This window comes from Atta cephalotes (assembly GCF_000143395.1).
Source record: "Atta cephalotes unplaced genomic scaffold scaffold00008, whole genome shotgun sequence".
Taxonomy (NCBI): domain Eukaryota; kingdom Metazoa; phylum Arthropoda; class Insecta; order Hymenoptera; family Formicidae; genus Atta; species Atta cephalotes.
In genome coordinates this window covers 5,993,425-6,006,621 of record NW_012130072.1, presented here as the reverse complement: position 1 = coordinate 6,006,621, position 13,197 = coordinate 5,993,425, and the positions used below count along the sequence as shown (strand labels likewise).

General features: G+C 31.1%; 1 protein-coding gene across 1 annotated transcript in view; it reads right to left on the bottom strand.

Annotated features, from left to right (window-relative positions):
* The window catches only part of LOC105627377, a 150,110-nt gene that overhangs the window by 83,133 nt on the left and 53,780 nt on the right, over window positions 1-13,197 (bottom strand). Inside the window, exon 12 of the mRNA XM_012208659.1 lies at window positions 4,013-4,128. Within this exon, the coding sequence (XP_012064049.1) occupies window positions 4,013-4,128 (116 nt within the window). The remainder of the gene's footprint in view (window positions 1-4,012; window positions 4,129-13,197) is intronic.

Sequence of the window (13,197 nt, the reverse complement as noted above, 5' to 3'; positions counted from 1 at the left end):
AGAGAGAGAGAGAGAGAGAGAGAGAGAGGAAGAGAAAAAAAGGATCGAAAAAAGAGAGAAAGAGAGACAGGGAGGATGAGAGAGAGAGAGAGACAGAAAGGAAATATGCGTAAGGGAAATGTGATGACACTAAATTTATTAGATAAAGCCCATTGAGACTACCTTTCAGTAATAATAAATAAACCGTGCACAGAATGGAGATAAGTTTCGATGATGATAATAGTACCATCTACTTTCTCCGGTAAATGATTAATTTCCATAAAAGAACAGGTTAAGTTTTATTCTCCATAAAAACAAAAATAAACACATCCATGTTTCTTATCTACGCATAAATAGAAATAAAATGTACTAAATTTTTAAGTAAATGATTTCTATGTAGATAGAATAACAAATATTTTTAAATAACATTCTGTTTCTTATATAATATATATACATCTTCAATTATTTTTTAAATATTTTTTAACATTCTTAGAAGCTGATGATACAAAAAAATATTCTTTGACACATACTCTCAAAAATTAAAAAAGATTAACTATATAATTGTAAAAAATATATATAATGGAAAGTACTCATCTTAATTTTAATTATAGAAAACTATTAATTAATTAACATGACTAATTAAATACTGTGTCATACAAGAGATTTCATCAATTTATAACATTTAAAAAAGTCACTTGTATCTTTCTTCAGGCGGCCTTTTTAATTTATTATTGCATGAAACTCTCCCTGCCTCTTTATGTGCGAGACACGGATGACCGCCTAGGACGCAGCTACGCAAATTAATTTCGCTAGTATGCAAGACGCAACAGCCTGCGTGAGAAATATCGTGAATACGCATGCGGTATCTTATACGCGTGGGCGAACAGTTGCCAAGCATTACCACAAAGATAAACGATTCGTTACCCACGCGAAAGCTGGCTACCTTCCTCCTATCTGCCTCTTTTTCTACATACACAAGTTACATAAATTCAACCAAAATGAGAAATACTATATTTTTTTCGACTGAAATTTATTTTAGATTTATTAGTTTTTATTCGCGAGTGCCAGATCAGCGCAATTATCTATTCATCATTGTTTATCATTTTATTCCGTGGCATGTGATAAGTAATTTTAAATGATATTATGGACTATGATATTAGGACTTCTGAATTGTATTTATTATATCCGACTATCAACTACAATGAATTTCTTCGATATAGCCAACATTATGTTTACAGCAGGAAAAGCCAGTTTTCGTTTAGTTCCACTGCACACAAACGTGTCTGGAACGTATATGGACTTAGGGGGATATGTGTATGTGCCAGAGAGAACGAAAAATCGAACCACACGTGAGACGGACACATGGAGAAAGGGACGAGAGTGCGGTAAACGTATGATGTCATTTTGCGGTTCGCGGAAATTCCGGAGTTTCAAATATTGGAACGCATATCTCTGCGGGCAAACATTTATTTAACTCCCATCCCTCCCTTCAGCCTTCGTCATCCAAAATCGTGTCCGAGCGATTCCAATTCTGCTCCCTCACCTTTCCTCTCATTCAGCTGTCGCACGTTTATTCGATGTTTCGTGCGAACGTGCCTTTGAACGCGCGACGACTGACGAAATGCAATCTGATTGAAGGCGGTGCATCGAGCGTATACTGACGTAGTGGTACCGATTAATGGACTGGAAGAGATTTTGTTTCCAACGTACGAGACCATTTCAGTTTTGACCAGTCGCCGTGAAAATGAAGACTATGACATCACATACATATAAAGCTTCACGCAGCAAGAAAAATTGATTTTTATTTAAATTCATTCTAAATCCCTAATACTGAATATTCAATAATGTAATAAAACTTTTTATTAAAAAATATATAATACGTAAATTATATATACTATGCATATAATATAAAACAATCTTTCAAAATTCTCTTGTCTCAAATCACTTTCATATGTTAAAATTAATTATAGATAAAATGTAAAACATTTTAAAATTTAAATTATTGTTTAAAATTAAGCTATAAAAAAAGATTTATTATTATTCATAACTATGTTATAATAATATATAAAAATCTTTTCCATCTAACATTAAAATCAGAGTTAGAATGTATGCAAAGAATCCATATGAAAATGAAAAATGTGATCAGATAGAAAATAATATATGAATCCTCTCAAAATAATTGCATTAGTATAATTATTCAGCTCTTTTATCTTATTTTTTTTATTTTCGATCAGAATAGAATTGATAAGTAAATTTTCAATGAATCGCAAGGTATCTCTCTGTGAGAAGAAAAAGATGGTGATGCTATAAAAATAGCGTGTTTTCACGTTTTTTAATACGATAGTTCGCTATCACATATCTGATGTGAATGAGCAATTGCGAAAAATAGAAGAATGAAAAGTCACTGAAAAGACACGGATCCCGAAGCTCTCAAAGGAGAACTAAATTTAACATCGTACATGCCTCGCCCTCCCTAGGGAGTTTACCTGCATTAATACACAACGAGCACGGTTAGCCTTCACGGCATTAACGTGAATTCGATACGCAAACCGCAAATATACTGCTGCAGCCGCCGTGCATTCTCAACGACGGAAACCAGCGCCTGGTTTCTCGTACATTTCACCGTGTGTGAATATCTAACCACTAAATATACACAAACAGAATACTGTAAAAGTTTAAAATGATGCTTCGAAGATGCTTAAAAATATTTGATATTTGTGGCTGTAATTTTATGGTAAAATAATTACGGTTAGGAGTTTTTTGTTTTTTATTAGGTACTATTATAATATTAATAAGAGTTAGTTACTACTGTATAATACTGTATGTATAGTACTGTATATAAATATATATATATATATATAGTAATTATAATCATTTCTTTTCTTTTAGTGAATAAGAAACAAATTCTAATTTTAAAATTTTGTTTCTAGAATTAAAATCGTTAAACAACCAATTTAATTATGATCAATGTTGTATTATATGTAATTGCCAGTTAACTTTTAAAGTATGTCACTTAAATCACAATATTTAATACAAAGTAAAGAATGTAACTTTCTTTTAAATTTATATCATGACTGTGTATATGTGCGTGCGTGTATGTATAAGTCAAATAAATTACATTCCGTTACTGTTTTAATTAAAAACTTTTCCTCCGCAAGCGAAAACACTTTAAACATCGTTCACAAAATGAATCGTGTACAACGCAAACTATTCTTTTATTTTATCACGACGATTTGCGTTTAAATTCTATCTGCGCAAACTATTCCTTACATTGAATGTATTGTTTAGAAGAAAATTACCTTTGTTCAATATTCACTCGAAGATCATAAATTAAGTGCTAATTATTCGACTCTGTAGAAACTGAGGTAAAAACCTTTTGCACAACTTTTTCCAATGTATTTGCCACATTACTTTGAAGTGGGCTTTCATTTAACAAGAGACAGACTAATCAAAGTGTCATTAACTTTTCTTTTAAGATGTATCGCAAATCTCTTTGCTGCAATTGTGCTGAGAAGACGCACACTATCTTCTCCTAATCTAAATATTCTTCATTATTCCGGTGACTCTACGTTCTACTGTGTTGTCCACAATGACTCTACTGCTGTCCACTATGTGATTATCCGAGGTCCAATCACGAGGGGCTCGTAAAGACACAGAATCTATCCCGACAGGACCAACTTCAGGTGGCATGCAAGAAAACAACTATCCCAGATGCAATTAAGCGGGCACAAATGGCCTCTATCATTACGCGCAGTTGAAGTATATTACGAGAAACTTCTCTTTCTGGTTGGGAAATAAAAAATAAGCATCTATATACCACAAATCTAAAATACTTCGAAATAAATCATAAAATTTCTAAAAAGAAAACTTATATTTCGAAAATATGAGCGCAAATTGTGAGTTACTTCTTTTTATGTTGTCTACATATAATAATGAAGTCATTTGTCAACAATTTTTGCACCAATAATAATTAAAAATATAAAAAATAAATATTAAGATTATTAAGTAGATATAATATAAATTATTAACTCACCTTTCACCTTCATGAAAGCCCTCAAATTCTTCCTGTTGCTCATTGATGGATGCTTCAAGGTCCAGATAAGCACCATAATCGCCGCCCTTGTACAACTGGAGCGCCGTGTCATCGAGCTGCAACATAGGTAGCAAGATGCGTTGAAAAACATGTCTGTTTTGCGTGCACGCGGCCGGCCGCGGAGGTAATCGCGCAAAATTATTACCGCGCCGATCGTTAGCCGGTTTTCGCATAACCACCGTTCATTTAAGAGCCGCATCCGCAGTGGAATAATGTCGGCAAAACTCTTCGATGAACTGCATGACGACTTTTATTGTAAGCACGCGCGAAATTTATATCGACAAATGAAGGATTCTATATAGGTCTTCAAATTTTTTAATGGAAAAAGGAACGGTTAAAAAAATTTATCAAAACAATGAATGTTCCTCTTATAATAAATCGTTCAATTTAATTATACGATCAAGTTCAATGGATTTGTAAAGAATAAATTTCTTTCATTGAAAAATCAAGGCTTTCAGAAGAGTTCTAAATTCACGTGTAGAAGTATTATGGGTCAACAATCCAGACTAATTTGCTAAATTTATCTGTGGATCAGTTGGTCCACATACAGCGTTCCTGTAAGCAAGAGATAATCGCTTGGTTTAGAATCAGGTGATTCCCGCCAAATGTAAACTCCCCCCCCCCTCCCCTCGCTTATATATACCTTCTTAAAATATCAAAATTATATAAATATAATTTAAAGAAATAAATACACATATATATTTTTTATTATATAGGTACAAAAAATAAATGGCATAATAAACTTTTTGATTTTTTTCTAAAAATAATTGTAAAGGTTTAGATATAATATTTCCTGTTTTTTCATTCTTACAAAATATAAAAAAAATAGAAGTAAAGATATAAGTTTTGACTTTGTTTAGCAGTGGACCCGTTTGTTTAATTAATTCTATCCTTTCCTAATCTCGTGTCATTGGAAATTTGCCATTCCATTATCTACATGCTCTTATCAAATAAAAATCACAGTAATGAAAAATGCTGAGTTTACAGAAGCAACAAGTTGGCTTATCCCAGGTTTTGAAGATGCGATGCGTGTCGCGCATGAAAAAACGAAGAATCGCATGATCGACAAGCTGTACTAGCGGAAGTCCGCGACCTGATTTTGATCAAATCAAATTCTTTATGGATTTCGAATTTCCTAGGTTACAATCCGCTATCGACCTTGTTAAATCTACCGTCACTATGAAAACTCGTAAAAAAATTTAACAGCCGGACGATCACAGCGGCCAACATAAATCCCACGTCTTCTCCTAATAGCTGAACGAGTCGAATCGACCGACGATAAATTGTAGAAGTAAGTAACCTCGATAAAAACGACGATTTCCGGTGCGTTCTTTTTTTAGGTCGCTTCCTTCTTTTATGAGATTAAGTACGTTAGGGACACGCATGTTTACGTAAAATAAGATGAAAGTGAGCAATATAGGAAAACAATAAATGTTCTAGATATCAGAGCTAAATCTATTTTTTCTGATATTTCTGATACAATGTTAGCCAAAAATCAACTTTATTGGTATAATGAAATTCGATTTGTAAAGAAAATGGATTTATAGTTCGTATAATACATGTAATAATTATTTCAATATTTGTAAATACACATATATTTGTAAGAAAAAAATGAAATCATTTATTGTGACTCAATCATATTTTAAATAATTTAATTAAATTACATTTCAAATTATTTATTTATTGTATCACAGTCGAATGAATGTCACTAATTAGCAAAAATTATATTAATTTTATTTATCATAAGTTAACAAAAGATTATAATAAATTTTTTTTAATTTCAAAAATTATTATTAGTGAACACATCTTGGTTGTCAATTTCGCTCAACGGTCAAATTTAATAAAACTCTAAAGAAATTCACATTTTTAGTTTTATTTAATTTGACAGTCGAGCAATTACGCTTAACTATCAATTACGACAACCAAGATTCATTAATAATCATTCCTAAAATTTAAAGAAAAATTGATTATAATCATATTTAACTTATAATATATTATAATAGATAAATCAATATCGTTCTCGCCAATTAATTCTGTAACACACATTCGGCTGTAGTGCATAACTAAATAATTTGAAATAAGATTTAATTATTTAGAATACGGTTGAGTCACAATTACGATTTCATTTTCTTCTAAATACTGTATGTTCTAAACTATTTACATTAAAATAAAGCAAAAATACACACAAAAAATGTTGTCTATGCATAAACGTATTTAAATGTTCGTTGTGATAAAATGTAAATCTCACGTTAACATGCTTTACAGTAAATAAAGAACGGAAGAGAATCTTCATATTACTGTCCATGAAATCGCGACATCACTTTGGAAAAGCGACACGACGCGAATATGTTGTTGACCTATATTTCTAAAAATCTCAGCTTTAAAATAGTAACGTGGTCGGCGAAGCATCCTGTTAAACGTGGTGAGATGTCAGCAGTCGCCGCCTTACATTGCTCTATGCCCTACTCTGAAGCATACCGCATGCTGGGGAAACCACACACACATGCGGCCAATTGCGCAATACATCCGATATCAGTTTCGAATGTGATCTTCGCCCTTTATGCAGCAGTTTATCAAAAGGATACGGTTTACCTTGATACTGTATATGCTTTGTGTGTTAAATGCCAATCGAAATTACAGAGCTATGAGTAAATTAATCTTTCATTACTGAACATTTATCTGATTAACTGTTTCAGTAGATGTAATTACTTCCTGTTTTCAAAGCAAAAGCCGATACTGATTTTAGAATTATGATAGTAAAATTAATGTACCTATATTCATATTTTATTTCCTAATACCTCAAGAAAATAAATATTTTAAAAATATGATCCATCATATAAATAAAATGAGAAATAGAGCATTTGATATTTTATAATTAACATAAAAATAAAAATTTTTCACAATTACTATAAAAATGTACGTCATGCTTATGTAAATAACAATAAATGATTCAATAAATTTTCATACGCGAATGGTAATTGAAATTTTTCAATATCGATTTAGCAATTCACTGTACGAAATAATTTTTCTGTATCGTTAAAAAACTAAAAAATAAAATAGAAAATTATATTTTAACATTCAATAGGTCAATATTTTAAAATATCTGAGGTCCAATTCAAATAATAAAATTAAATTAAAAATATAAAAAAATAGTATTTTTTAAATAACATTTTCACTCATAATTTGATTTCTCTCCTAGTGAATTGCAATAAATATGACAAATAAATATTTATATGAAAACTTTATATGAAACGCGATTTTTTTATCTTCAGTAAGCAGTAATCGAGCAGTATGTTGATATAACAGTTCAAGTAGCATGTAAACGTCATCCTTCCACTATATCAGATCGGGCTTCCCTTTTCTCCGAATGTATTTTCATGGACATTCTTCGTTGCGACGTCGTCCCGTAGGACTTTCTCCTATGTGCCTGTAGGATCACTTTGTTTGCCCGAAGCCCATCGAGTAAATCACAAATTCCCTGTTGTCGTTCGTCTCTCCTCTCCAAGTTTCTATCGGTAGCGAATCTCCTTAGTGAATACATAACTGAGAGAGAAACGCTGATTATATGAGCTTGTGAATCTCGCTTGTCAAAAGAGATTTAGAAGTATTTGTCTGCATTTACTGAACTGATTACAAGCGGAAAATACCAAATATCAGAGACAAACATAATTTAATTAAAAATGCAATATTTTTTAATATATTCATCTCATAGTAAATCTTATTGCAAAATTTATAAATTTTTATTTTATAATTTTACAGAAAGTTTAATGATTTAGAAAATTATTAAAGCTACTCATTAAAACAAAGCGTAATTTAACAGATAATTCATATAACGGATTTAATTCAATACTTTTATGTAATATTTAATACCTAATCTGATTGTTTAAAAAAGCAGAATTATACTGTAGGATAAGCAATTTTAAAATTAAATAATCGGCGATCTATAATTTTTTATAATCACTGTATAAAGTCGACTTTTAAGAGAGACAATATGTAAATAGGAAAGTACTGCTATTTATTGTGGGAATAATTAAAATATATTAACATAATGTATTTGTCCAATATAAAGTGCAGTCATGAGAACTCAAGGCATCCTTATTAATTAATATAATTAAATCTAAAAATAGATTTTAAGAATATGTCGGAAATATCACGAGGTAAGAATAACGAAATCTGAGAAGCCGCGAGACAATTAACTGCAACGCTATTCGTGTTCTGACGGAGTCGTTCTGCTCGACTGTGCGAAACTTTCACGACTATCTTCCTTTTTTCTCTTTATATTGCACGCCTCAAGAATAAATTCATGCAAATTTATTCGCGTAAAGACAAGTTAAAGAAGCAGTTCAAAATAAGTTTAAAATAAAATATTGACATACGTCAACTCTGAACGAGCGTCTTACAAAATACTTTACAGCTGACGGATACATTTTGGCGCTTTATTTGCAAAATTTCGATAAAAAATCGGAAACACTTCAGTATTCATTTTTCTCGTAATTTCTAATTTTAAAATAAAGTTCATATAATCAGAAATATTTAGTACAAAAAGGTCTTAGCTATAACACGATATAATAAACAATTTCAATTTAATTCATTTTACATCAATATAATTAATTTATATCTTTATTCTCATTTTGAGATTCATCAAATTTCAGATAAATTTCTAGAGTAAATGATAATGTAACCGTATATACTTTTTTCTTTTCGCTCTTTAATGTGACTCTTATTTGTTTCAAATTCATCCACATTTTATACTTCAAAATAATTTATAATCATAATTTTGAAAACATAAAAATTTTTATCTTTCTCCTCTTTGATTTTTAAGAAAATTTATACGATAAATAATCTTAGAATGTCGTGAATTGTTATTTATCGAGTGTAAGAATAGTGTGAACGAAGTCACTGACGAGCATTGTTACATCTTTTAGAAACCTGACAATCGCGATATAACCGGTCGTACTAACAGCGCTTGTCCCTATCTTTCCTTTCCTTCCGCGATTACAGATGATTATAGGCCACTGCATTTGCGATTTCTTGCGTTAAAACCTGACAAACGCGACCGCGGCGATGGCTTACCCTTTCTTCGGTCCATTCGTTCGAGCAGATACATTGATTATGGCATAACTGTGTCATTTTACTAAAAACTATATGATGAAAAATACAGCAGATTGTTTCTAAAGAGTAACATAAAATAATTGATAAAAAAGCAAAATAATTTATTAAAACCAAGCAATATCTATCAAGTTATATTTATGTAATTGGAATCATTAATTTTTGCTAAAACAAAACGTTGTGATCTAGAAAGATATCCAGAATAAATAAAGCTGCATAAATTTATACGCTTTTGATTCTTTAAGTATAAAATACTATGAAAAAAGCATCAAATAAATATTTTCTTATTATTTTCCAAAAAAATTATTTTAATATTTTCCGAAATAAACAGATAATAACATATACAATATGTACAATATACGTAACAGATAATAACGTGCCGAGTCATGTTGATTGAATTATCGAGATCGAAACTAATGGCATAAAAGATGGAGAAGGAATTGATGGTATTCTCATTAGGACCAAAGAAAAATCTGAGTGATAATGTATGCAGGGTTTGACATTAACTTAGTCGTGTCAACGCCGTGTAAAGTAGCATCATGAGTTTGTTATGCATGTAAGCGAGATAATGAAAATTACGGGAAAAATGCTGAATATGTCCTATTGCACTTTTTTATCGAGTTTTATCCCGCATTATTAAAAATATAAATCAGGAAAAGTATGTAATGAATTACTCTTAGTAAAAATTGGAAGTAAATGAAAGATTTGTTTGTACAAAATTGTACAGGATTTTAATAACTAACGAAAATCAAATCCATCTCTTCAGAATTTTAAGCATGATAGAGATAAGAAAAATCAGAAGAATATAATTATTGATTGATAATAATAGTTGGAGTAGATAATTAATATCTTAAAAAGGAAGGAATCTTATTTTCGATTGAAACAAACCTCAGTACTTAATAATATTCATATGCGCAAATACATTTTCTAATTCTATAAACTGTGCGCCGATTTAGTTCATCGGACTTGAAATGCAATCATAAATTGAAACTGGAAATAAATTAATCATAAATTATATTAAGCGTTAATTAATGTTAAGTAATGATGCTAATAAGCATTTTAAAAACACTGCAAAAAAACTTATTGTGAAAGATACCTCAAGATTTAACCTAAAATTACTGATTTTTTCGGGACGAGTATCTTATTCGATTCAATCGTCAAAGCATGTGAAGATATTTGTTGCAATAAGTATGTAATTAGTGAGAGAGCGTCATTCTTCAAGACGTATATAAACAATTATAAGTTGAAATTATATAATTAATAGTCTAATTTCTACTATAATTCTTTTACTTATATACCTCCAACTTTGGTATGTTTCAAGTCTGATAAATGGAACCAGTGCACAATTTATAGAAAAATGTATACTATATAGATGAGTAAAAATATATTATTATAAGCACCAAAATCCGCTTTGACCGAAAATATGATTCTTTCTCTTATTTGATTACATTATAATTCATCGTAGATACATAATCAATGTTATAATATTGTACAATAGATAGTACCGTAAATTTTGTACATAAATTTTGCACGTCAACTTTTCTTCTAATCCTGTTTGGTGCCAACTTATCTATAACTACGACTAAAACCACTCTCTCCTGCAATTAGATACATATCGCGTGTGTAACGATCGAATGGCTTAAGTGCGATTGAATGTGATTCTTCTTTACAACGAGATTCAAGCAACATATGAGAAGTCATTCGTGAGTAGTTAAATGTGCATTCCATTCGCACTCTACAAAGAATTCACAGCGGGCAGCTTCCTACGCGAAAGGTGAAGTACGCGTATATGCGTTAGTGGCAAGTCGAGCATGACAAGCCTCTTATCGACTATAGCGAAATCGCGTCTCGTAAAAGGGGCTAACCCTTTCGAAGGTGAACAAACTGCCGTCTAATTTTAACCTTCCCCAAGACGATGCAAAAAAAATAATCGTAGCCGTTGTAGAATTTATTGACAATGTGGCGAATCGAGTTCTCGGCAACGTTCAATCATTCATGAAGTAAAACAGGTTCCATTGAAACTTTTCGAGCGCCCTGTATCAAAATGAAAGTAAATTTATGTGTTCGGATGCATGATTCGATATATTTCCTATTAAAATTTCCATGCATGCACCTATGATTAAAAAAAAAGTGAATAACAATTTAAAACAGAATATTAGTTTATGCGAACGTACATACATCTTTTCATGACGTTAATAGCGATGCTATCAGAGTTAAACTCCAATGTTTTGATAACCACGAAATAAGGATTTTACATTTCATTGACATGAAGATTGAAATTGATGATAAAAAACTGTGCAATATCAAATAAACATAACGTACGAGCAGTTAACAGTTAAGTAAGCAAGTTCTATTAAAACCGTAGTAATCTCTTTCTTGCAATGAGGAAATGAAGATGTCTCTATGCAATTCTGTACCCTCGAGGGTTTGCTCCTTAATACAGGTGACACTTGAGACGAAGACGTGGCAGAGAAAGATAAAAAAATATACGAATAATCTCGGTTGGAAGGCCCTTTCCTTTCCCGGTAGTTCTCTCCTTCTCTATTTTCAAGTGTTTCGATTTGGAGAACTCGCTGCAAGAGAACTCCTTTGTTCTTATTTCATAACTTCTTGCGCGATAAAGAACACGCTCTCCAGAGCTACCGCACCTCGGCCCCGAGCCTCTTTTCTCCGCTGTATCTCTTACTTCATCTTGTATATACTGCGACGAGACTATCCGTTCTTCTCTGGTTTCTCCCGCATGCGTTTTAGTTTACTTCTGATTATACCTGCTATTTGTAAATCATCGCGCTTATTCAAAGCCCGAAGCATTTGGTTATTCTGTATGGTTTCGTAAGCTCCAGTTTCGCATCGGTGGCTACAGTTGCATAATCCTCTGAATGATAGCGGAAAGTGCACATGCATCTCATGCTGCTAATATAACTGATAATCTTTCAATTTGCAAAAGATCTTAACAGAAACGAATGTGTAATTGACGGCAGACAGAAAATTGAATTATTTCTGAATAAATTCTATCTCATAGGTTAATTGAAGAATTTCATATAATAAATTTAATAAAAAGTGATTTTATACAGAATCAACGTCTGTCGATATAAATCAAAATCACATTTTACTAATTAGAAATGTCAGTTTTTTACAATATAATCGATTGGAACTATTAAAAGATCAATTATTTTAAAATAGTAAAAAAAATTAGCAACGAAAAAAAGCGATATAAAGCAAAAGTTATGTATTTCCAAGAAAACTGTTTTTGACGCTTTACTTTCTGAACAGATGCCGGCATGTGAGATGTTTATATAGTTGCACCAGACCGACCAACCAAAGCGCCAAGTTTTTCAAGAGTCAATGTCCTTGAGATCCGGACGATTCTTTATAGACTTTTCAAGGTTCACAAAGTTCATAGATCTACATGATTTCTATAAGATAAATCAACGTCTTTATTAATCATAGATTTATTAATCAATCAAATTGGATATATTACTATCTATTAATTTAAAAAATGTTAATAAGAACAAAATATATATGTACGTTCCTATAATTTAAAATTTATATTCAAATTTTTATAATGTAAATTTTATTTTATAAAATAATACATTTTAAGATTTGTAATAATTAATGTAAATTTGCATTGATGTTATATACTGATGATGATTTAGTATAATAATTTCATCATTTATTTAACATAATTAAAAATAATTATTAATCTTTTCTCACTTCCTAGCAATTACACCTATACGGAAATTACTGTTTCAATTAATAAAGCAATTAATAGTTACATCGCTAAAACGTCAAAACCATACAAACCAATTGCTGATGAAATTGTTACGAAACGCTACGTTAATCACTGTGGTCTGTTAAAGTTTCGTGAGAACAGGGAACAAACAGCTTACCTAAGTTGAGATGATTGAACCATTCTGCAAATCAGAGGAACTACTTCATGTTGGAATCGTGGAGAAAGAGAAACAGAGAGAAAGAGAGAGAGAGAGAGAGAGAGAGAGAGAGAGAGAGAGAAGTAA